General features: G+C 39.8%; 2 protein-coding genes across 13 annotated transcripts in view; one reads left to right on the top strand and one right to left on the bottom strand.

Annotated features, from left to right (window-relative positions):
* Positions 1–1,189: 1,189 nt before the first annotated feature.
* LOC125464731 (TATA box-binding protein-associated factor RNA polymerase I subunit D-like) lies at positions 1,190–19,143 on the bottom strand. Of its 9 annotated transcripts, none has more exons than XM_048557474.2 (7): positions 18,497–19,027; positions 15,756–15,816; positions 15,263–15,599; positions 12,231–12,621; positions 9,172–9,344; positions 6,870–6,927; positions 1,190–2,780 (listed from the first exon to the last, which is right to left on the bottom strand). In XM_048557474.2, exons 1-7 carry the CDS (start codon positions 18,704–18,706, stop codon positions 2,607–2,609), a joined length of 1,404 nt encoding a protein of 467 aa, XP_048413431.1. In that variant the 5' UTR covers positions 18,707–19,027; the 3' UTR covers positions 1,190–2,606. The 9 variants fall into 9 exon arrangements, with proteins under 9 accessions (XP_048413431.1, XP_048413434.1, XP_048413435.1 ...); XM_048557477.2 differs by lacking the exon at positions 18,497–19,027 and adding an exon at positions 18,391–18,486; XM_048557478.2 differs by lacking the exon at positions 18,497–19,027 and adding an exon at positions 18,120–18,356.
* c27h11orf54 (chromosome 27 C11orf54 homolog) overlaps positions 18,501–22,446 on the top strand; it is a 22,861-nt gene continuing 18,915 nt past the window's right edge. For 2 of the 4 annotated variants that reach the window (XM_048557489.2, XM_048557485.2), the window contains exon 1: positions 18,513–18,734. In XM_048557489.2, coding sequence (XP_048413446.1) covers positions 18,705–18,734 — 30 coding nt within the window. In that variant the 5' untranslated portion in view covers positions 18,513–18,704. Of the gene's footprint in view, positions 18,735–22,446 lie in introns of all 4 variants that reach the window. The other 2 variants (XM_048557488.2, XM_048557486.2) reach the window with 2 other exon arrangements.

Raw genomic sequence — 22,446 nt, 5'->3', positions numbered from 1 at the left:
CCAACCTTGACTTATTGGAAAGTGTGCCAATTCTGGCTGAGGTTGGCATAGTTTTCAACAACTCAGTAAATTTGGGGTCTTTTGGCAGGGCAAGAAAGGTAAAGGAAATAGAAAATAATCAAAATCTGTAAGTCAACAAAAAGTGTCAAATGCAAAATGCCGCTATTCTATGTGAATGGGGGCAGGTAGTAGGATGTTATTTAACTGGGCACACAAAGTATCTTATGCAAAAATCAATAAAATCAGTTCTCTATTCAATTCTGAAGCCAACACGGCACCTAAGTTAGAAATTCTTGGTTAATATTTGTCATGGAAATTTAGAAATGTTCACCTTATAAGCTGTCCAACAGCTTGGGTTTGAGAATACCTGGTAGTTTATGGAAAAACAATCATGATCAAAATATATAAGTAAAAACCTGATTTTCCAAATTCCTATCATGAACTTCAACATCATTCCCCACAAAAGCAATTGAGGGCCGTTCAGTGAACCGTAATGTGACATTAGAGTGGTGAGTAGAAACGGGATAAGAATGATTCAGCTCCTCTGACGCTTATCTATCTTCAGATTACTTTATCCTGGCTTATCTTCATAATCCAAGGTTTCAGTAGATGAGGCATGAGAGATCAAAATCCTCACACAAGATCTACTGAGATTTTCACCAGTGCAGAGCAAATTCCTCACAGGGTTGATGTGTGAAGATCAGCTTGAGTATTGCAAAAGTAAAACTTTGAGGTGAAGATAACAGAAGAGGGTTTTGATGACAAAAAAAGAAACATGGGATGGAGTGTACCACTGATATAGCAGTTGAGAGAAAGCCTTCATAGCTTGAAATAGCAGGCTGGAACATCGGAGGATTGCAGACTAGAAGTGATAATTTATTTATCTAGAAAATATTCAACATAAAAGGCAATGGAAAAAGTGTCAGCTGTGTGCTCAGCAATTTCAATCAATTTACAGAACATTTTGAGATGATTAAATGAGCTGGATAGATTTCATGGCAATAAATATCATGGAATTACAGTAGGTACATCTCAAGCCAATTGTATGTTGTGGAAAAGAACAGGTTTGATAGATTCCATTCATTTGTCATGTTTTCTCACACATATTTTGACACAGGAATGCTTTATGTCTAGGTGTGGAACCTGACAGAATCACAAGGAGTACAAAACATTAAGATTTTTTGCGTATAGGGCTTTATTGGTGTTTGTAAACATAAAACTTGACAAAAGAAATTGTTACTATTTTTAAATAAACACATGCAACATTTTAACAACACCAACAATAGAACTGATGTGGCATCTTTTAAGCATAAATCCAAACCATATTGTTAGCAGTTTTTGCCTACATATTGTAATGAAAATCAAGCTAAAAATAGAAGTATTCAGGTGGAGTCTTCAGAATCAAAGTATTTCAATTCTTCCAACCAAGACTTCAAAACCTCATTCAAAAATGACATTTCCAGGTTGAAAAGACCAATTTTAGCTATATTATTTGTAAAATGTATAAAACCATCAAAAGTTCAACTTAATAATCCATTTATTAATCACACAAACTAAGTGTTTCTCTGTAGCATTCAACAAAATAAAAATGAGTGTCACTGAAGATTAAGTCATGCACATCCGCAAGAGACTGCTATTCAGCACTGTCTACCACAATGCTCACACAAAACAATTCCTGCAAATGTAATCTTATGTTCAATTTCCAGTACCAATTTTCAATTCAATTCAACGTCTGCCAAAATAAATTTCTTGCAGAAATAATTACTGGTGAAATAGCAAAGGTCTAAATTAAATAATTAATTGCATATTCTATAGATTTGGATTATAAATACTTGATGTTTGCTTATTAGGTTATTTTTAAAACAATATTTTAGGTGCCACTACTTCTTAGCCAGACTCTAGTTTGCACAGTATATCGAGTTGTTGTTTGGACAGCAAGTATATTTTTCACTTTGCACAAGGTGTGCCCACAGCATGACAAGTATCTACTTAGTTGCGTAATTTTTTAACTTGTATATTCTTGACAACAGAAAGTCCTCAAAATGAATACAAGATGACTTTTTACAGACATTTTAGCCAACTGTAAGTTACTGATCTCAGTTTCTCAGTTATGAACATGCACACACTGCAGTGAAAACCATTTTTAGCAGGAATATTAATTGAGTGCCATTATGATACTCATTAAATTCTCCAGTCCAACAGGTGACCTGTTCATTAAAAAAAAGGTTAGTAATGGCTAGTCAATGAAATAGTCATTCCCATTAGCAGTTATTCATCTTCCTTTAGATATTGACAATAAATTTTTATCATTGTTAAGCTGTTCGATTGGTTCACTCTGCTCAAAGGAAACATTTCTTGCAGAGATGCTGATGACAGGGACTGGATGCACTGACTCAATTTCCAATCGCTCTAGAATTCTTTCCTTTATGTGATAACCACCATTCTGTCTCATTCTTTTGAACGTTCACTGATCTTGGGATTCTTCAGAAAATGAAAGATGCCTGTGTTTTCACATTTTCCAGTTCATCAAATGATACACTTATTCTTTGTAGACTGGCTGATTAAGCAATGGGCTATCATTGCTGCCAATTGTTCTGTCACAATTTTCAGGTAGAGGAAGACTCTGTATTATTTTGTTGGCCTGTTACTGATTTATTTTTCTCAATGGCTTTACCTTCACCATTAGGTATACATTCGTCTTTATTTTTGTCATCGGAGTTTTTTTCCCTCAGGCTCTTTTTCTTTTTCCCAAACTTTTCCATTACAAAACAGCTGTTATCCTACAAATAAAACAAATATTGTGAACAAAGAATGAATTAGCTCAAATGCTGTCTATGTACATTAGCCTTGAAGTGTTGGAGTGGCAATAGAGATACTGTGAACAGTAAGATAGAGACAACAATTTCAGACTAGTAGATCAGGAATCCAAATACGCTACAAAACTTTAATTAGGTTTCAGAACACTACAATAATCAAGTCACAAAGTGTCAAAACTGCCAAAACGCTGTCATCTTTTCCAAGCTTTTCATCTAGTATTAAATCAAGACTATTCACAAGAATAGCAATTCAAGGGAAAATTATATTTATACTTACAAGAGGAGAGTGCTGATTGGTTGGCATCTGGATCCTGTTTGGTAGTTGCTTTGCTGTGGAGAATGCACTAATTAATGACGATTCAGAGGCAACGGCCAGATTTTGTTTAAATCTTAAACAAAGCAGATTGGCTCTGATTGGTGAGGGTATTACCCAATAATTGGTGCATTCTCCATGGCAAAACCTGTACCAGAGCTTGTATACCAATGAATCAACACTTTCCTCTTAAACAGATGAATGTTAGTTTTCCCCTTGAATTGTTATTCCTACGAGACCACCTGTCAAGTACAAGATGAAAAACATTGACAAAATGCATATTGCTTTTCAGAAATACTCAAGTTCGGAGGTAACAAAACAACCATTCAAATATTTCGGAATCATCTAATGTTAAATATTAACAAACTCTGAATATACCATGAAATAAAATCAGAGGTTTCGACTGTTCAAATCATGATTCATGAGTTAAGGTTCACAATCTGATTTATTTCTAATGAAAAAATGAACAACATCAAGTCAATATTTTCAATGTGGCAAAATACATCTTTGGTTAAGTTTTAGTTGTAAACTGAATTATGCATTCATTGATTGGTATGTTTTACAAATTGGGATAACAAGTCTGAACTGAATCATTACTGTGTAAGTTTTGAGAATTATATTTTACAATACAGTTTAAGACAATGATTTAAAAGGTATTGTAAGTGACAGCCTCTTGCTCATTCTTAGGAGAACCTTTTTATTCCGCCAGGAACCATTTGACTAAGAATCAGACACTTCTTTATTCATTTATGGGATAAGGGCCTAGGTGGCTGGACCAGCATTGGCTGCCCATCCCTAAATGCTCTTGAAGAGCTGGTGATGACCAAATACTCCTGTACAGTGTAGGAATGTACAGCAAAATAAATCAATATGGTAGTAAGTCAACAAGAATAGGGCAAGAAAAATATAAGCTATTAGCCAGAATTCATCCCTCAGCCCCTGTGTGGTGTTAGCAATGGCGAGAAAATACACAGAAAAATCAGAATCTCAGCATCAACATTTCTCCTGACTTTCCCTTCAAGCCTTAAATGGAAACTTCAGAATCTCACCATTCAGCAGTGACAATGTTACTTCCACTTATTTCAATCCCATTAAACAACAACTTGCTTTATTTATATGCCACTTCCAAATTCTTTCCTCCAGTCCTGATAAGTTGTGGAGCACCACTTATTGACATGTAAATCACAGCAGGTACTTGTCAACTACAGTATCTCTCTGAATGCTTGTCCCAGCCAGCCTTTTCACTACTATGTTGCTGCTTGATCCATGCCCACCATTCTCATCAAGCCTTTCTCCATGGCAGCAGCAACCTACCAGCCTTACTACAACACTAAGCCAGCTCTCAGACCGATTCAGATACCATTTTAGCTGTTCAACACCAGTGTTTTGCAGGTTGTTTTGGAAACAGAGAAACACACACATCTCGTATATTTACACTGGATGCATCTTGTGGCTCATGGCTTACTTTCATAGCACTTACTTTGTACTAACTTGGAGGCTAACCAACCACTAACTATATCGCTTTCTTAGCAAACAGTCATTGACTTATAGACTGCCAGTCTCTGTTTCATAACATTGCTTCCTGAGCACACAGGGTCTTCAGTGCTCAATTACAGGTTGCCACTCTCTGTGATTTGCATTGCTTTTCAGCGCAGAGGGAAAGGCAGGCAGTCTGTCAAGGTGAGGAGCATTGAACAGTTAAGGGGATGGATGTATGGCCATGTAGCACTGTGCCATATCAACGCCACATCTGAAGCACGTGGTAAACATACTGCATGTGTTCTGAGGAAATGACAAAGTGTGAAAGTCAAAGTGGAGGAGTCTATGGTAAGGCAAAGAGGGACTCAGGTCAGTCAAGGGGTACCAGTCAGTCAAAGGGCACATCACATTCCAGTTCAGACTGTTGCCCACAGTCAGTCAGGCACTTACCCCAGCTAGAGTGCTGGAATCTGTGTCTTTGTAGACTGGGAATTGGGCTATAATCAGTGATGCAGATCAAATACAACCAGTCATGGGATACCTGGCAGGTTGGTTAGGGTGCTGTGCTGCTATCACTTCTTGAGGGTGGGCTCAACTTTCCTGTAGTGAGATGAAGTGAGGGGATGGAGTACAGTGGGAGTGGATGGTAGAGCAGTTACAAGTGATGTAGGAGCAGGTAAGGTGGTAAGCAGGAGACACAGAGTACAGGAAGGATTATTAGTTTGGGAGGCTAAGGTGGGCAGGAGCTATTGAGTGGGTATGATGCATGCAATGAGAGTTGTAGCCCGTGAGCACTGGTGAGATGTGTGCACAGTGGTGACCCTGAGAGTGAGAGCTAGCAGAGAGATGTGGAGCACAGAAGACAACTAACTTTCTTGCTGCTCTGTTAGAAGACCTACTTCACTTAGAAAACAGCACTGACCCAGGCTGCAATGTGACCTCAGGCTGGCTTGGCCTGGTGGCTTGGTATACTGTGGCAGTGTACAGAAAAAAATGACTGCCCTCCTCTCCACTACCCCATCACTGAGACCGCCAGGTTGTCAGTGACGTTGGGGGTGAGCTTTCACTTCCTCTGGGCCATGTCCTCAGGGTTAATGGTAGGGCACCACAACGTGAGGGGCATTTTCTGCTTTGCAGCATCTGAAGTGGGTTGCAGTTGGGCTTGAAACATGGCATCAGCGGCATGAAAGCCAGAAGGTGCAGACTCTGGTGAGCACTCTCCCCTCCTGCTGAGAGATTCATGAAACAGGCACCCAGGATTATTAATGATGTAAAGAGCTGAAGACTACGTGAGAAACTTTGCTCTGACCCATTGTAATGTGGAAGCAATAAGACTCATTCTTATAAATACTTGAACTGAAAATAGGAAAATTACACCCAGACAATTCAAGGGATAGCCAGTTCAAACAGACAGAAATCAATGAACATTTGAACCCTATTTTGAAACCATGATAGATAGGATGCTAGCTTTATTTGCTAGTTTTCACTGTCCCAGTGCTTTGAGAATTAGACTAGGCTGTTAAATCAAAAATATTTCAAGAACATTTTTTCTCATTGACCTCTATGTCTTGCTTTACTCCCCTGTTGTCCAACATAAAGTGGAAAATCATAATGCTAGAGCAGGTTCCAGAAGTAGCCAAGAAAGAATATAAATACAAAGATGAGAATTTTAAAAGTTTTAAAAGTTGGGGAACGGAAACCAATGCAGTTCATTGAGAACAAGGATGATGAGTAAATACAATGTGGGATGGGAAATGAGTAGCAGGTTTTGTAATGAGCTAATTGATTACGTGTTTAGCAAAAAAAAACATTAATGGAAAGAGAGGGAACAATAAAAAAAATTTCAAAGTCAAAAGATGATATGTAAGACAATTCTTCAAATACAAAGTTGTTTTGGCTGTCTTGTTTTGGGCCAACGCACAAATATACTGTGCTCAGATAACATTTTATTGAAGTTTTCACAGTTGCATGCCTTACAAATACCTTCACTGGAGGAAATATTTAATGCCTTCCATCTTAATATAAACAATGAATAAATTGCGTTCAATAAATTTAACTACTTTTTAAAGGTGGGCATTGAAACTAAATTATAGGCAAATACGCTTTGTGATTCAGTATACTTAATTTGTAAATCTGATAGATGCCCTTGATTTGAGTGTAGTATCAGTTATTACTTTTCCCGATTCATAAATATAAAGTACCATTCTGTATTAAACCTAATCCTGCAGAGACTACATATCCAATATAAGTAATTTAGTTACCACAACTTTTACACCGAAAGTGTTTTCATTATCGAAGTCTTCAATGCAGGTTTCATCACTGTAACATTAAAAACATTATTGTCATAGCGGTTTATATTAAAGTACATGTTAAATGAAAGAATAACAAAATTGCTGCTTTAAGTATTGTCACATTATTGACAGAAGTGAACAATGGAATGTTGTTTTAAAATGTCGATTTAAAAGTAAATCCCCAAGTCAAGCTGAGGCACCATCACAGTTCTCTCCAACTAATCAGATTTGATGGCTATGAAAGGAAACTAATTCTTACGTGTATCACCGAACAAGAATGAATTATGTGGTTTTAAAGATGTCCAATAAATCCTTCTGTGACAGGGAGTGAATATCGTAAATTGAAAACAGCTTCAGATTTATCATGTGGTTTGTTCCCTGGAAATACTTGCAAATACTGATATATGCATCCATCTGTCTTAATTTTTGAAAATAAACAGTGTCAGCCATCCAAAATACAAGTGTTGTCATTGCAGAACATTTAAAAACAATATGTATTTATAACAAATGAAGATCAAACTTTTAAGTCAAAGCTAGAAAGAAGAAGTGGAGCTAGTCAGTTTCAGCATAGAATCACCATGAGCAGGTAGCCCGACATAAAATGCAGGAAGTAAATCGATGAGATTCTCATCATAAGCAAGAGTAGCCAGTCACTTTAGTCTGATCTACCAGGAATTGGAACTCAGACTGGTCCTCTACCATGTAAGGAGCACTACCAGGAGATCTGCTTTAGTCTTAAACTCAAAGAGAATGTTTTAATTGCTTATTATATAGGAAAATGAATTGCATCATTCATTCTCATTGATGGAAAGCAATACAATTATCAGAACCATCATTAATTGATATTGTCAGCCAACTTTATCAGGATTTATCAGAAATTACAGCTCCTGGTTCAAGCAATCCAAATTGGCACAATATCAAAAATGCAGATTAGAGGATATGGATTAAAGAATAAGTGGAAGCAGGAATTGGCGATAAATTGTGTACATCTACTTGTTACACTATTCACTGAACGTTACACTAATAGTGAATCCATTCCAAAAATTGAAAAATTAAAAATGTTTTGGGCCCTCCCAAAAGGAATCACTCTTATAAATGCTATAAACATGATACTTAATAAACCATTACTTATATGCTTTTAAATTGCACTGATATTAGTGATAAACACCTTAACAATCTTAGGTGAATTTGTTTTTGTTCAGTAGTTGGCAAAGTACACGTATTTTTACTTTGTTAATGCTCCTTTATAAACATTATTCAGCTGAGTTGGTGGTTAACAACCTAAAACTATTCATTGACCAGTATCACACTTCAAATTGACAGGGTTTCTTTTGGTATAGAGATTAACCTTTACTTCTCCCAGCCCCTACAGCTTTGCTGGTGACCAAGTCTGTGGATGGATACCCAAGCTGCTCCAACCTTTAACTTGGTTGCAGGTAGGGAAGAACATCAGATGCACTTTCTCTATCATTCTCCAATTATTTACTTATTACTTGCTCATAATGCAGTCTTCCATTCAAGGGAAAATTGAATTTACGACCCACCACAGTTCTAATGTCTTGTGGCACTAATTCAGGAATCTTCTGAGCCAATTTACTCTACTTCTATCCACAGAACATTGGCTTGCAGTCTCTATCGTGACACAGCTACAGCTTCATGAGGGAATTTAATTTCAGGCTTTGTTTTAAAGCAATGTGCCATGGTCCATGCCTCTCAATAAAGTTGCCGTGTTTATGTTTAAAATCATTCAGTCTCTCACTGTAGTAAGTTCAAACAAGTGGAGCCCCCCTCAGTATCTCATCCAAGAGGCCATGTCTCATTTCTACAGTTGGATGGCCAGTGTCAGTGTGCTATTCAACCGAGGAAGCATCATAGATGGGCCCAATCCAGTACCTATCTGACATTTGTACGTGTATTTCCTAACAGAAGTCACTGGATAGTGAACAGGAGTGGAAGCCATGGGCGATTTTCCTCCCGCTCTCTGTCTGGGAGTATTGAGAACAATTCTATTGTTCCTACCATCTCCAGTGCTAAGTCCAGTTTGTTTGGTGGACTACGGAACACAGTGTGTACCCTCCTGCTCTGAATGATTCAACCTACATTGAGTAGCAAATAGACAAAACTACACCCTTAACATAATGATGACAAGCCAAAAGTAATACTACTGATCTTCTAGAAGAATTATATGGCACAGGCTAGTATTAGCACAGTACACATGCATACACAGTTAAGGAGCTAGGGGAAATTTTACACTTCTGAAATACAGGCTTACCTGCTTTCTTGTATCGGTGAAACTGGTCTTTTCTCATCCAAGTACTTGCATTGCCTCACTGGACCACACTCTCTGTCTGGACAGTCTACATTTATTTTTTCTAAGGACTTTATGAGGTGCTTTTGACATTTTAGCTCCTTCATGTAAGTAAATAATCCACACAGAGCTGCTTGCTGTACATCAAGAGAATTTAAACGTTAGTTAAGGACTCTGTTTACTTCCTTTTAAATTGAACTGTGATGCTGATATTGGTAATAAATTTGTTAACAAGCATATGTGAAATTCTCTTTCATTAGCTAGCAAAATATAACCACTCATTTTTAGCTTGTTAACACCCTTTTATAAATATTCAAAATCAATTCACACTAATGAATGAAGTTTTGGGAAGCTTACAAATGCATAGGCTGCAGAAGCTGTAACACAGCGTAAATCAGAGCATACATTGTGAAGATTGCAGAAATAGGAAGAACACTCCATGAAGGAATTTCTAGACAACTTTGAGATAAATGAATTTTAAAATTAGTGCGCTGGAAGAAGCAATTAGCAATATGGATAAATGCAAATAAGAGCAGGACTTATTAAAAGTAGGGCCTTGGGTAGTGTTGTGGGAAGGAAAGAGGAGGGGAAGGGACAGGGAGGAAAAAAAAACATGAGGTTGCACAGCAGTGGGCTGGGTCTGACTGGGAAGCTTTTTTGGAGGGTCAGTGCGGACTCAAATGGGCCAAATGATCTGCTTCCACACTGCAGGGATTCTATGCTTCTTCTATGAACAGACACCTAGGGCTTCACATACATTAATCTTGGAAGTTTGCATCTCTTGTAGATAGGGTGGTTCAGAAAGCATTTATTGTGCTTGCTTGGATTGCTCAGACCTTTGAGTTGGGACGTCATGTTGAGGCTGTACATGATGCCGGTGAGGCCTCTTCTAGTGTACTGTGTCCAGTTCTGGTCCCGCTGTTATAAGGATATTATAAAGCTGGAGAGGGTTCAGAAAAGACTTTCCAGGATGTTACCGGGAATGGAGGATTTGCGTGATAAGGAGAGGCGAGAACTTCTTTCACTGGCTCGTAGAAGATTGAGGGGTTACCTGATAAAAGTTTATAAAATCATGAGGGGCATAGATATGGCAGGTGTTTTTTCCCTCGGGAGGGGGATTTAAGGTGAGAGGGGAATGATTTAGAAAAGACATGAGGGTCAACTTTTTTAAACTGAGAGTGGTTCATGTGTGGAATGAACTTCCAGAGGAAGTGGTGAATGCCAGTACAGTTACAACCTGTAAAAGACATTTGGATAGGTACATGAATGAGAAAGGTTTGGAAGGAAACAGGGCAAGCACAGGCAGGTGGGAATAGTTGAACTTCGGATTACGGTTGGCATGGACTGTTTGGATTGAATAGCATGTTTCCGCGCTGTATGACTCTAAATAATAGTCATAGTGTCGTCACTATTACAACCAAGTATGGCAGCTAATTTGCACACAGCAAACAGAAATGTGAGAATGGCCAGATAAACTGTTTCAGTGTTGCTGAATGAGAGATAAATATTGGCAAAGATACAGGGATAACTCCCCTGCTCTTCAATGGAATAATGCCAGAAGATGTTTTACATTTATCGATGAGGGCAGATGGTGTTTCCATTTAACAATTCACCCAAAAGACGACAGCTATGATTTCTGTGCTCAAGTTCTAGAGTGGGACTTGAACCAGAACCTTGTGACTGAGAGGCACGAATACTGCCAAATGAGCCACAACTGCACCTGCAAACATGCCAACAAGAACAGAAATAAGATGAAGTGAAAAACCAGGATAGTGGAAAAATTAATTTCTCAATAACTCTGGTAGCATTGAACAGCATGTGTGATTGCACAAGCGCAGGAAAAGGTAATCTTGGCCACTGAGGGATAAAAGCTTACTTCCCAGGACCAGAGCCAGAAGGTGAGAATTGGAAGCAAGCAGACCACCAAATGGATGCAAATCTGATGGACGTTAAATAAATCTATGGATGTTAAGAAAATGTATTTTGGAGATGTGTGAAAAAGCACCAAATAACGCAAAGAAGCAACAGCCCCCTCTCCTCCATCACCTCAAGGTGAAAAGAAAATAGCCCATTAAGAATGCCTGCAGTAAAAAAAAACACATTTCTTTAAGAAACTTTGCTGGTCCCTAAAGTTAACTTTCCAGATCTTTTATTTTAAAACTTTCCATTCAGCATTCCATATTACACATTACTAATTTACTAATGACTGGACAAAACATCCACTCTCAGAGCTGCACTGACAGAATAACCGGAAACCCATTCTTTAGCCTGTTAATAGTTTTATTATTACAGACAAACTACTGTCAATGTGTGGTGATGGCACATGACAGACAGAATTGGAATACCATCGAGAGCAGATCTCGAGTAGGAAACCAGTTTTATTTCCAATTATATAGTTTAATAATTTTGTGACCTGATGGTTGCTAAGTAGAATTTTCTTTGTAGCTACTGACAACTGAAATCTTGTATGTTTCACTCTCTACTTACAGCCCTTTAATCAATTTGAGTATGTAATGATTGGGACCAGGTGGACCTTGTTGACTACAAGGTTCTTGATTGGGGTTGTTAAGCTGGGCCATCAGGAAAGACCTGGCTGACAAATATAACCAGAAGAGTAGAATCTCCTCAGTTGAGGACTGGCTCGCCACAATTAGTGTACTGTAAATAAAGGGTGACTTGGTGACAGGACCTGGACTCTATGCGGCTATTTCAGAGTATGAGCCAGGGCAATTGAAAGCTAACTTTGTCACTCTTTATCTAAGCATTCACTAGAGTAAGTCGCATCTCCTGAAAACCCTTTTAAAATGAGGGACTTGGCCAAGCAAAGAAAAAGTGACTGGTTTATAATCAGTTTCCATTGGGATCATACAACAATATTAAACACAATATGCTTCAGAAGTAAGATAATAACAAATAAAAGATATGCAAATAGTTTCAATTGAATAATAATTTGAAAAATATAATGGAGAATGTATTTAACAGAATGCTTGACTATAATCATTACTGCATAAGACACAATGTACCTCATAGGCAAAAATCATCTTAAATGGTAAATGCTTCCTTCCGTATTCCTTTTGCACAAATGGAAACTGCAGCCCTCGTTCTTTCAATCTCCTCCTCTTCTCAGCCTTGGTTATGGATGATCGAGGCCTTCCTACTGGACGCCCAGTCCTCTTATAAACAGATTTGTTTCTGTATTTCTTGTGTTGTCGCCATTTCCTTACATGACCAACCATCACATAATTTGGACGGTATGGAATGTCATCTGAGTCGGTCGAGCTGTCAGTATTTTCTGCAGTTTGATCTCTGGCTGATCTGGGTGGACATTTTCCGGTGCCCCGTTTTCTCGCCTGTCTTAGTGGTACAACAGGGCGCTGTGTTTTAAATAAACTGCCATCCGAATCGGTGCTTTCCCTAGAATTAAGAATAAACAAACTGTCAATACTGGACAAAAATTGTAATGACACCACAAAAATATACATCTCACAACAGTCTATTACGAGGAGAATTTAAGAGTAAAGTTATCCACACCAAGAAATCTGATTATGGTTACTTTACAAATGCCACTGGTTTAGCATCACATATTTCCTTGTGTTAAGCATCAGAGGTTAGTCCCATAAGCAGGCTTCCATCCTCTATGAGCTGAAGTTAACTATTAACACAAAATATTTAGTTAAACAATTTCATAACCTGAAGGTTATGTGACAGAATTCTTGTTGCATCTCTCAGCAACTAAAATCAGACAAATCTTAACTCACACATTTCTGGGCTTTATGGAGGGCCAATTGAAAAATGCTATAGTACGAAAAGGCAAACCCATAAACTATTTTACATAAACACATTAATACTCAACCATTTTCACTGTTGTGTTCCATTAAACACCTTAGCGTCTCGTATCATAATTATGATAAAGTGTAAATCTTCCACTTTTGTTGACAAAAACTGACAGACAAGCTAGCAGTTCCTAAGTTCGGTACTCATGTAGTCCTGTTACAACGTGTAAGTGCCCACCTCAAGTCTCTATGTCAAGAAAGAAGAATGAAACAGAAACATAGTTTTATGTTCTGTCCCTTGACAATTAATGCATGGAATAGTTATAGTCAGCTGATTGTTAACTATCTAATGTTGAGTTTAGTTTAGACTTTAGTTAAATGAAGGAAAATTATTCTGACATAAGGACAAGAGCCAAGAATTAATGTTAACAATTTTCGATGATTTAAAATGAAAGCAATATTCAATAGGTAACAACTAGATGGTTGGTTGCTCTCTTTTTGAATAGCGCATTTAACACCTCTAATTACCCAAATCAAAACAAATTTTGGCCAATGACTACCGAGTTTAATATTAAATTTTAAAAGTGCTGTACAAGGTAGCCCTTTGGAAGCCAACTCTAAGCTACAGAAATCTAAGTTAAACCAACTTCCTTAAAGGTAAAAAAAACCCAAAAACATTAGTTATACACAATTCATTCAAGACTGTGACACAACCTTGGGTTCAGAAGGTCACTTCTAAACACTTTATGCTGGAATCATTTGAACACTCAGATTCTGTACAATCCTGGGAGCAATGCAATCTTTTAATTCGGAAATGAACTGAACTCACTATGGATTCTGTTCTATTCCCATTAAACATATTCATTTCTTTAACCTCGTGAAAGTGGGGGAGGGTGAAAAACTTTGATTCTGTCCTAGTTCTGGCCAGAGTAGTTGGCTCGGACTAATTGTGTTAAATGATGGGGTTTTTAATAACTTATTGAAGCAGTAGAATAAGAGGAAACATACTTAGTAGTTCTTCAGAAAAAAATGTCACATTGTTTCAAGGACAAGTGACATTGAGTTCATCTTTGGCAGTTGAAGAACTAGTTAGCTGGGAAAACACACACTATACCCACAAAGCCTATTCCTCCCCCAAGTCCAATCATTGCTCAGTGATTCTTGACGGAAACTTTAGCAGCAGCAGATCACAGATTCCCTACAGTATGGAAACAGGCCCTTTGGCCCAACAAGTCCACACCAAACCTCAAAGCATCCCACCCAGACCCATCCCCCTATAGCCTACCGAATCTACACCTCCCTGAACACTATGGGCAATTTAGTGTGGACAATTTACCTAACCTGCACATCTTTGGACTGTGGGAAGAAACCGGAGCACCCGGAGGAAACCCATGCAGATACGGGGAGAATGTGCAAACTCCACACAGAGAGTCGTACTGGAGAAGCTGGAATCAAACCCGGGTCCCTGGCACTGTGAAGCAGCAGTGCTAACCACTGTGCCACTGAACGATCAAGCTCAGCAATAAAGCTAGTCTAGAATGAATAATGGTTAGCTGAGAGAGGTAGTGGAAAACTGCCAGTATATATAATAATGCCTTCAAAAGATGTTGAGAGAAAATTATAGGAAAACATGGCATTCCTTTAAATTTCAAAAACCCTAGAGAGTATCAATCATACCTAGCAAAGTGGATTCTGGTAATCCAACTAAATAGCTTCACCTGGTACACTGACATTGTATTTTGCATACCACAAACTGAGATTACTGATCACACTCGCAAATGGTTGTGGATGCTGGGTCAATTGAAATTTGAGACCAAAAGTAAAGGATTTTTGGCAGGAGGAGCAAAACTTTGATAAATTATAGTAGTTTCAAAGTGCTTGAATATCAATTATGTAATTTTGAAATGAAGTCATTGTAATACAGAATAGGAAAGGTGTGTTCTGAAGGTAGGTAAATGGAGTTGACATGCAGATCTGCTGTAATCTAATTAAATGCCATAATGGCCTGCATCTGTTCCCTCCTGTATAGATTTTTAAGCTTTAAGGCAGTCCTAATACCCACCATCATAAATTCTGGTTCAGTTTTAACTCTGCATTGTGCATTCTGATCTTTTAGTTTCACTAACATTGGGGATGCACTGAAATTGCATGTGCTCCTTCAACAATGTACCCTGGAAAAATAACCACAATAAGTAAGAAAGCCAAAACAAACTTACTTTATTGTCCACTAGCTAGCAACACACACCCAAGAGTTACATTGTTTTAAGTATTCAGTAACATACCGGTCTGATAACTCTACCATATTTCTTCCAAAGTCGCCAGGAGGAGTAAATGGATTAGTGCACACAGGTCGATAATTCAACACATTCTGCTGATATTTGTCTTGAATAGTATCAGGAATATGATCTCCATCTGAGCTGTGTGTCGAGCTGGGTGAGTCCACTTGCTCAGCAACTATTTTCATTGTCTTCTTACTAATATCTTGTAGCAACTGCTCAGTCTCATTATCTTCATCTGAAAATAGCAAAACACTATTTTCACTGTCATCTTTTGTGCCCATCATATTTGTTTCACCTTCCATTTCTTCTCTCCAATTTTCTTCAGCATTTCTGTGCAAATCTGATCAAGAAAGTCACACAATTTTCATGATTAAAAATGCAATTTATGTAAAGCTATCTTAATAACAGTGTGAGACAGGGGAAGATATAGATATCCACATTATACTGCACAGTGGTAATTGATAAGGTAGCTATTTTTGCAGATTCCATTGCTCACTGGCATTTCCTGGGATGATTGAATGGTTTTGCAAATTCATTTCCTTCCTGTTGAGCTGGACCTGGTACAATAGAAGGAAAGAAATTCCAATTACTGCCAGTACAAAACTGCATTTGATGTCCAAATGTGTTATATTTACAAGTTTACACTTGGCCAGATGGGTCAGGAAGCCTGGGTTCAAGACCTTCCTGCTCAAAGGATCGTCATAAAATGCCTTTTAAATATATTAAAACTATTAAATATATCTGCATTAAACCAGTTTTTTTTAATACCAATTGCCCATACACTCCAATCCATTTTCTTATCCCAATACATCACGTTCTTTACAGCATTTTTTGGTAGTTTTGTCCAGCACATTACAGCTGCCTTGGTATATGTCCTATGTGAAATGTAACTGTGAACCATGTAATTCCTGAGTTATTGATCTGCAATCTTCCTAAATCAAAACTTGATCGTCAAAACGTTTGCCTAACAGCCTCTTTTTGTCAGTAATGACAGGATGCAATATAGTAGCAAGGCAAAAGAGTTGAAATCTGTAATCCATCATCTATTAAAATACTTATAAATATTGACATTTGTGGAAGCTCGTTAATCATCTGACAGTACAACTGGACCTTGATCAATTGGGCCCATGGGCTGAGAGTGGCAGATGAAGCTTAATTTAGATAAATGTGAGGTGTCGGATTTTGACAAGATAAACCAGGGTAGTAGTTATACAGTAAATGGTCGGGCCCTGGGGACTGTTTCCGAACAAACAGTGCAGGTGCATAGTTCATTCAAAGTGGAATCGCAGCCAGATAGGGCAGTGAATACGGTATTTGGCATGTGTACCTTCATTGGTCATTGCATTGAGTATAGGCGTTGGGATATCATGTTGCAGTTGTACAGGACTTTGCTGAGGCCACTTTTAAAATACTACGTACAATTTTGGTCACCCTTCTACAGGAAAGATGTTAAACTTGAGAGTGTCCAGAAAAGATTTACATGGGTGTTGCTGGGACTTGAGGGTTGAGCTTTTGGGACAGCCTGAATAGGCTGGGACATTTTCCCCTGGAGCGTCAGAGGCAGAGGAGTAACCTTACAGAGGTTTATAAAATCATGAGAGGCATCGATAGGGTGAATTGCCACAGTCTTTTTCTTAGAGTGGAGGAGGCCAAAACTAGAGCGCCTAGGTTAAAAGGAAGAGGGGCAAGATTTAAAATGGGCCTCAGGGGTAACGTTTTTGCACAGAGGGTACTGTGTGTGTGGAACGAGCTGCCAGAGGAAGTGGTGAAGACTGGTACAATTACAACATTTAAAAGGCACCTGGATGGGTATAGGAATAGGAAGGGTTGAGAGATTATGGGCCAAATGCTAGAAAATGGGACTAGGTCAGATTGAGGTGTCTGTTTAGCACAGACAGTTAGACCGAAGGGTCTGTTTGTGTGCTGTATGACTCTAGAATAATAATCCATCAAATGCTACCACCACAAAGTAACTGCAATAGCCATTGATTTATATAATGAGGCCCTGTAATTATCCAAATGCAAAGCTGTCAACATCAAACAGTAGAAGTATGATTTATGATCTCAAAGAAGGAAGCACATTATAAAAAAAACATGCGTTTGAGAGTTAGTTAAAATAAGTTAACATTTTCTCAAAAACCAAATGATTGTCACCGGAAATAATGAAGGTGATCTGGCAGCCCTGTTCCTACAATACGGCTTTTGATTCATTTCCAACACATCCGGCTTCATGTTTAGGACATTCTTTCGAGTCGGATCTCACCATACTTCACTGCACAACAAGAACTGCAGCCTTTTGCCTGAAATTAATAGTCAGCTCCCCCCCAGCTCCCATGGAGGAAGGCATTTTAACATTTCCTTTTCTCCTTTCCGTTCGCATTTGCTAAATACCTTGTGCACAGCAGGTCAAGTTAAGTGAGCTTTAATTCCACGGGCAAGTGGTAATTTGAAACATTTTACAAAGCGCATGTTAAGAAAAAGAATATTACGACACGTGGAAGTGTTAAAACAAAGTGAAAGCTTATTGGGCCGGGGTGGGGAACAGGAGGAGCTACAGCTACTACAAGATAGTAAGGATTGCAGATGCTGGAAATCAGAGTCGATAAGATGTGGAGCTGGAGGGGTACAGCAGGACAGGCCTGATGAAGGGTCCAGACTTGAAACGTCGACATTTCCCTGCTCTCTGGTGCTGTCTGGCCCGTTGTGCTTTCCCCCTAACTCCACCTTTCATCGACTGTAACTGCTCAGCGCAGCGTCCAGGACCAAGCCCCGGAGCCAGGACAGACAAACACTGATATCAGGGGATCTCCCGCTGTCTTTACCGAGCTTCTCACCGACTTCCCCACAAAACCCAACTCACCGCGTTCACCAGAAGCTCGGTGCCGCCTAGCAAAGGCACGGCCGAAACCTTACCCGGCGGTTCAGCCGGATGAAATGTGCACTGTTAACCACAGAAATACTGTAGTCATCCGGGTCTGCAGTTGTACCAAGTGAACGCCAAACAAGCAGAACTTTAAATATTAAGATTAAATATACTTTTTATTTTAAAAGCAAAGATAAATTGCCTCCCTATTCATTTGTCCCTTCTGTTTTGGAAATGTGTAACTACTTTAAACATATACATAACACACCGTCTGCTCTTGTAGCCAAGTCGAACACTTGTTACAAATTGTAACAAATTGATACAAATGTGTTCAGTGCAACTTCCTCTCCCACATCCGCCTGAAGAGTCCTTACCTCCCACACTACCATCTTCTGGCGATGGGGGCGGAGTGAGGTTTTTTTTTGCAGACTGTAAACTTTGTAGGATTGGTCCCAGATTTCACCCAGGCCGTGCAAATAAGTAACCACCGTCCGAATAAAACTCACTCCGCGTTCACTGGGAAACCTCATAGTCGGACAGGATTGAGTGCGATGGCTGCAAGAATTGAGAAATCTGCTTTTCATGTCCCAGACTTGGACGAGGTTTGTCGAGGTAAGCCGCTGGGGTATTTCACAGCGATTATCCGCACTGTTTGCGGGGGGTCAAGGAAATCCTATGTATAATGTAGGTGGGATACAAAGCAAATGGTGATCGTGGTTGTGAACGCGTGGCACGGAGTAGTCAGACTGTCCAGGGACCATTAGACCATAAAAATCCTGTTGAGAATAAAATATTTATTCTTCAATGATCGCGCCATCGAAGATGAACTAAGGAAACTCATTTGATTCAACTTCTAACGCAGGCAGTCTGATCTTGGAGATAATGGGGACTGCAGATGCTGGAGATTCCGGGCCGGATTTAGCTTGAGCATGTGACAGTTTTGCAAAACAAGGTTCCAACTCTGGGGTGTGCTGCACTGTCACTGTTTATCGCTGGACAAGTTAACTGCGATTCATTATAATTAACTCTTCTGGTAGTTGCATTTGTAATTAGTTGGTTATGCCAAATCCCGCAGTTGTGGAGATCTACGGCACAGAAAAAGACTATTCTGCCCATCGAGTCTACGTTAGTCGAAAACAGACCCAACCAATCTGATCCAGTTTTCCAGCACTTAACCCTGCTTGCCTCGACATCACAAGTGCATATCGAAACAGTCAAAGAGTTAAACAGCTTGGAAACAGACTCTTCAGTTCAACTCGCCTGTGTTGACCAGACATCCTAAACTGATGTGACATGGTGGCATAGTGGCTAGCATTGCTGCCTCACAGCACTAGGGACCTGGGCTCGATTCCAGCATTGGGTGACTGTCTGTGTGGAGTTTGTACATTCTCCCTGTGTCTGCATGGGTTTCCACTGGTTGCTCTGGTTTCCTACCACGGTCACAAAGATGTGCAGGTTAGATGGATTGGCCATGCTAAATTGTCTGTAGTGTTCAGGAATGTGCAGGCTAGGTGGATTAATCATGGGAAATGCTGGGTTTCAGGGATGGGGTGGGTCTTGGTAGGATGTGGGATGTTCTTTGGAGAATCAGTGTAGACTTGCTGGGCTGAATGGCATGCTCCCACACTGTAAGGATTCTATGATCAAGTCTCATTTGCCAGAATTTGGTCCATGTCTCTCTAAATCCTTCCTATTCACGTACCCTTAAAATGCTGTAATTGTATCCACCTCCTATCTCGTCTGGCAGATTCTTCCATAAATGTACCATCCCCTGTGTGAAAAAAAAGTTATCCCTCCGGTCGTTTCATTGACTTTCCCCTCTCCTCAAAACTATGCCCTTTGGTTTTGGATTCCCCAACTCTCGGTGGGGGGTGGGGGGTGGGGGGAGACTTTGGCTATCCACCCTACCAATGCCCCTTTATTATTTAATAAATCTGTGTAAGCTCACCCCTCAGCCTCCAACACTCCAGGGGAAAGTGCCCCACCTATTCAGCCTTTCCCTATAACTCACACCCTCCAGCCCTGGCAACATCCTTGTAAATCTTTTCTGCACCCTCTGTCAAGATTAAAAATATATTCCCTATAGAAGGGTGACCAGAATTATACGCAGTATTCTAAAAGTGGCCTTACCGATGTTGTGTATAGCCACAACATGACATTCCAACTCCTATACTCTGTTCTGACCAATGAAGGCAAATGTGGCAAACACCTTCTTCACCCTGTTTACCTATGACTTCACTTTCAAGGAATTATGTATCTGCACCCCTAGGCCTTTCTTCAGCAACACTCCATAGGGCTCTGCCATTAACTGTATGCTGCTGAAAAGTAATGCGGGTTTATGTTTCTATCACCCTTACAGGCAATGAGTTCAGATTCCCATCACCCTCTGGGTGAAAAAGATTTTCCTCATCCCCTTGAAACTTCTGCCCTTACTTTAAATCTCTATCATTGATCCCTTCACGAAGGGGGAGAGTTTCTTCCTGTCCAACCAATCAATGTCCCTCCTAATTTTAAACATCACCATCGTGCTCCTTCGCATTCTCCTCTGCTGTAAGGAAAAGAACCCCAAGCTTGTCCAATCTCTCTTCGTAGCTGAAACTGCCCAGCCCAGGAAATATCCTGGTAAACAATACCTACAAAATACCTTGCAAGAACTGTGACAGACACTAGATTGGACAAACAGGCAGAAAGCTAGCCACCAGGATATATGAACATCAACTAGCCACAAAAAGACATGACCCACTATCACTAGTATCCTTACATACAGATGAGGAAAGACACCACTTTGATTGGGACAACACATCCATCCTAGGACAAGCCAAGCAGAGAGACACACGAGAATTCCTAGAAGCATGGCATTCCAACTGAAACTCCATCAACAAACACATTGATTTGGAGCCCATCTGAGAAAAAGAACAGGAAATGACATCACCAACCCAAGGAAACCTAAACAGATAAATAGAAAGCGGGACATAACACCAGCGCTTCATCGGAGGCTCACTGATGATGTTACCTAGAATGGTGACGAAACGTCTGAAAACTAACTTCCAGCTCAGCGAGCAAACTCACATCCAGAACCTCAACCTGAGCTACAAAGCTTCTCAAAACTTGCTATCCTGGTAAATCTCCTCTGCATCCAAGTTGCTCAAATAAAAGCATAATATTGCAAATCTGAAATAAAACAAAGTGCTGAAGAAACTCAGCAACTTTCTAATCATTAGCATTTCGTGCCCTCCACTGGCAATGTGTTCCAGGCATCCACCGCCCTCTGTGTAAAGAACTTTCCACGCATATCACCCTTAATCTTTTCCCCTCTCATCTTGAAATCATTACCCCTAGTAATTGAGTCCCCCACTCTGGGAAAAAGCTTCTTGCTACCCACCCTGTCTATACCTCTCATGATTTTTGTCGACCTCAATCTGGTCCCCACTCAATCCCCGTCTTTCTAGTGAAAAGAATCCTAATCTACTCAACCACTCTCATAGCGAGCACCCTCCATACCGGGCAACACCCTGGTGAACCTCCTGTGCGCCCTCTCCAGAGCATCCACATCCTTTGGTAATGTGGCGACCAGAACTGTGGTCGAAATGTGGTCGAACCAAAGTCCTATACAATTGTAACATGACCTGCCAACATGACCTGTGGAATTAACTTCCTGATGAAGTGGTTGATGTGGGGACAATTACAATGTTTAAAAGACATTTGGATGGTCATGTGAATAGGAAAGGTTTGGAGGGATGTAGGCCAGAAGGATGCAGGTGGGACTAGTTTAGTTTGGAATGACGTTCAGCATGGACTGGTTGGACCAAAGGGTCTATTTCTGCACTGTTTAACTCTACGACTCAATGATTTCCACAGGGGTCAGTGTAGGGACCACAGTTTTTCATGTTGTAGATTAATGATCTGGACAAAGGAACTGAAGGCGTTGTTGCTAAAGTTGCAGATGGCACAAAGATAGGGGAAGGGATAGACAGTGTTCAGAAAGCACGGATAAAGCAAAATCATTTGGACAAACTAAGCGAGTGGGCAAAGAAGTGGCAGATGGATTGAAATGTGGTAAAGTGTGAGGTAGTGCACTTTGGTAGGAAGAATAAGTGAGGAAAGGCATCAAAATAGTTGCTTCAAGAAGCTTGACACAATCTCAGATACAGCAGCCAGCTTAATTTGTGCTCGATCCAGTAACTATTTGTGACTCCTCAGATACCAAAGCAGTTCAAGTCCAATGTAGCAAGACTCAGACAACCCAGTTTGGGTTGACATTTGGCAAGTCACAATTGCACAATTTCACTCTAGAAAACGACAACACTCTAGAAAATGACAATGT

This window comes from Stegostoma tigrinum, chromosome 27 (genome assembly GCF_030684315.1).
Source record: "Stegostoma tigrinum isolate sSteTig4 chromosome 27, sSteTig4.hap1, whole genome shotgun sequence".
NCBI lineage: Eukaryota > Metazoa > Chordata > Chondrichthyes > Orectolobiformes > Stegostomatidae > Stegostoma > Stegostoma tigrinum.
This window is presented reverse-complemented; position numbering and strand designations above follow the sequence as displayed.

Coding starts and splice junctions, on each gene's coding strand:
- LOC125464731 (XM_048557474.2), bottom strand. CDS start 18,706: ATGAAAAGCAGATTTCTCAATTCTTGCAGCCATCGCACTCAATCCTGT. Junction 15,817..18,496: donor AGAAGATGGTAGTGTGGGAG/GTAAGGACTCTT, acceptor CTATTGTACCAG/GTCCAGCTCAACAGGAAGGA. Junction 12,622..15,262: donor ATGGTAGAGTTATCAGACCG/GTATGTTACTGA, acceptor TCTTAATTCTAG/GGAAAGCACCGATTCGGATG.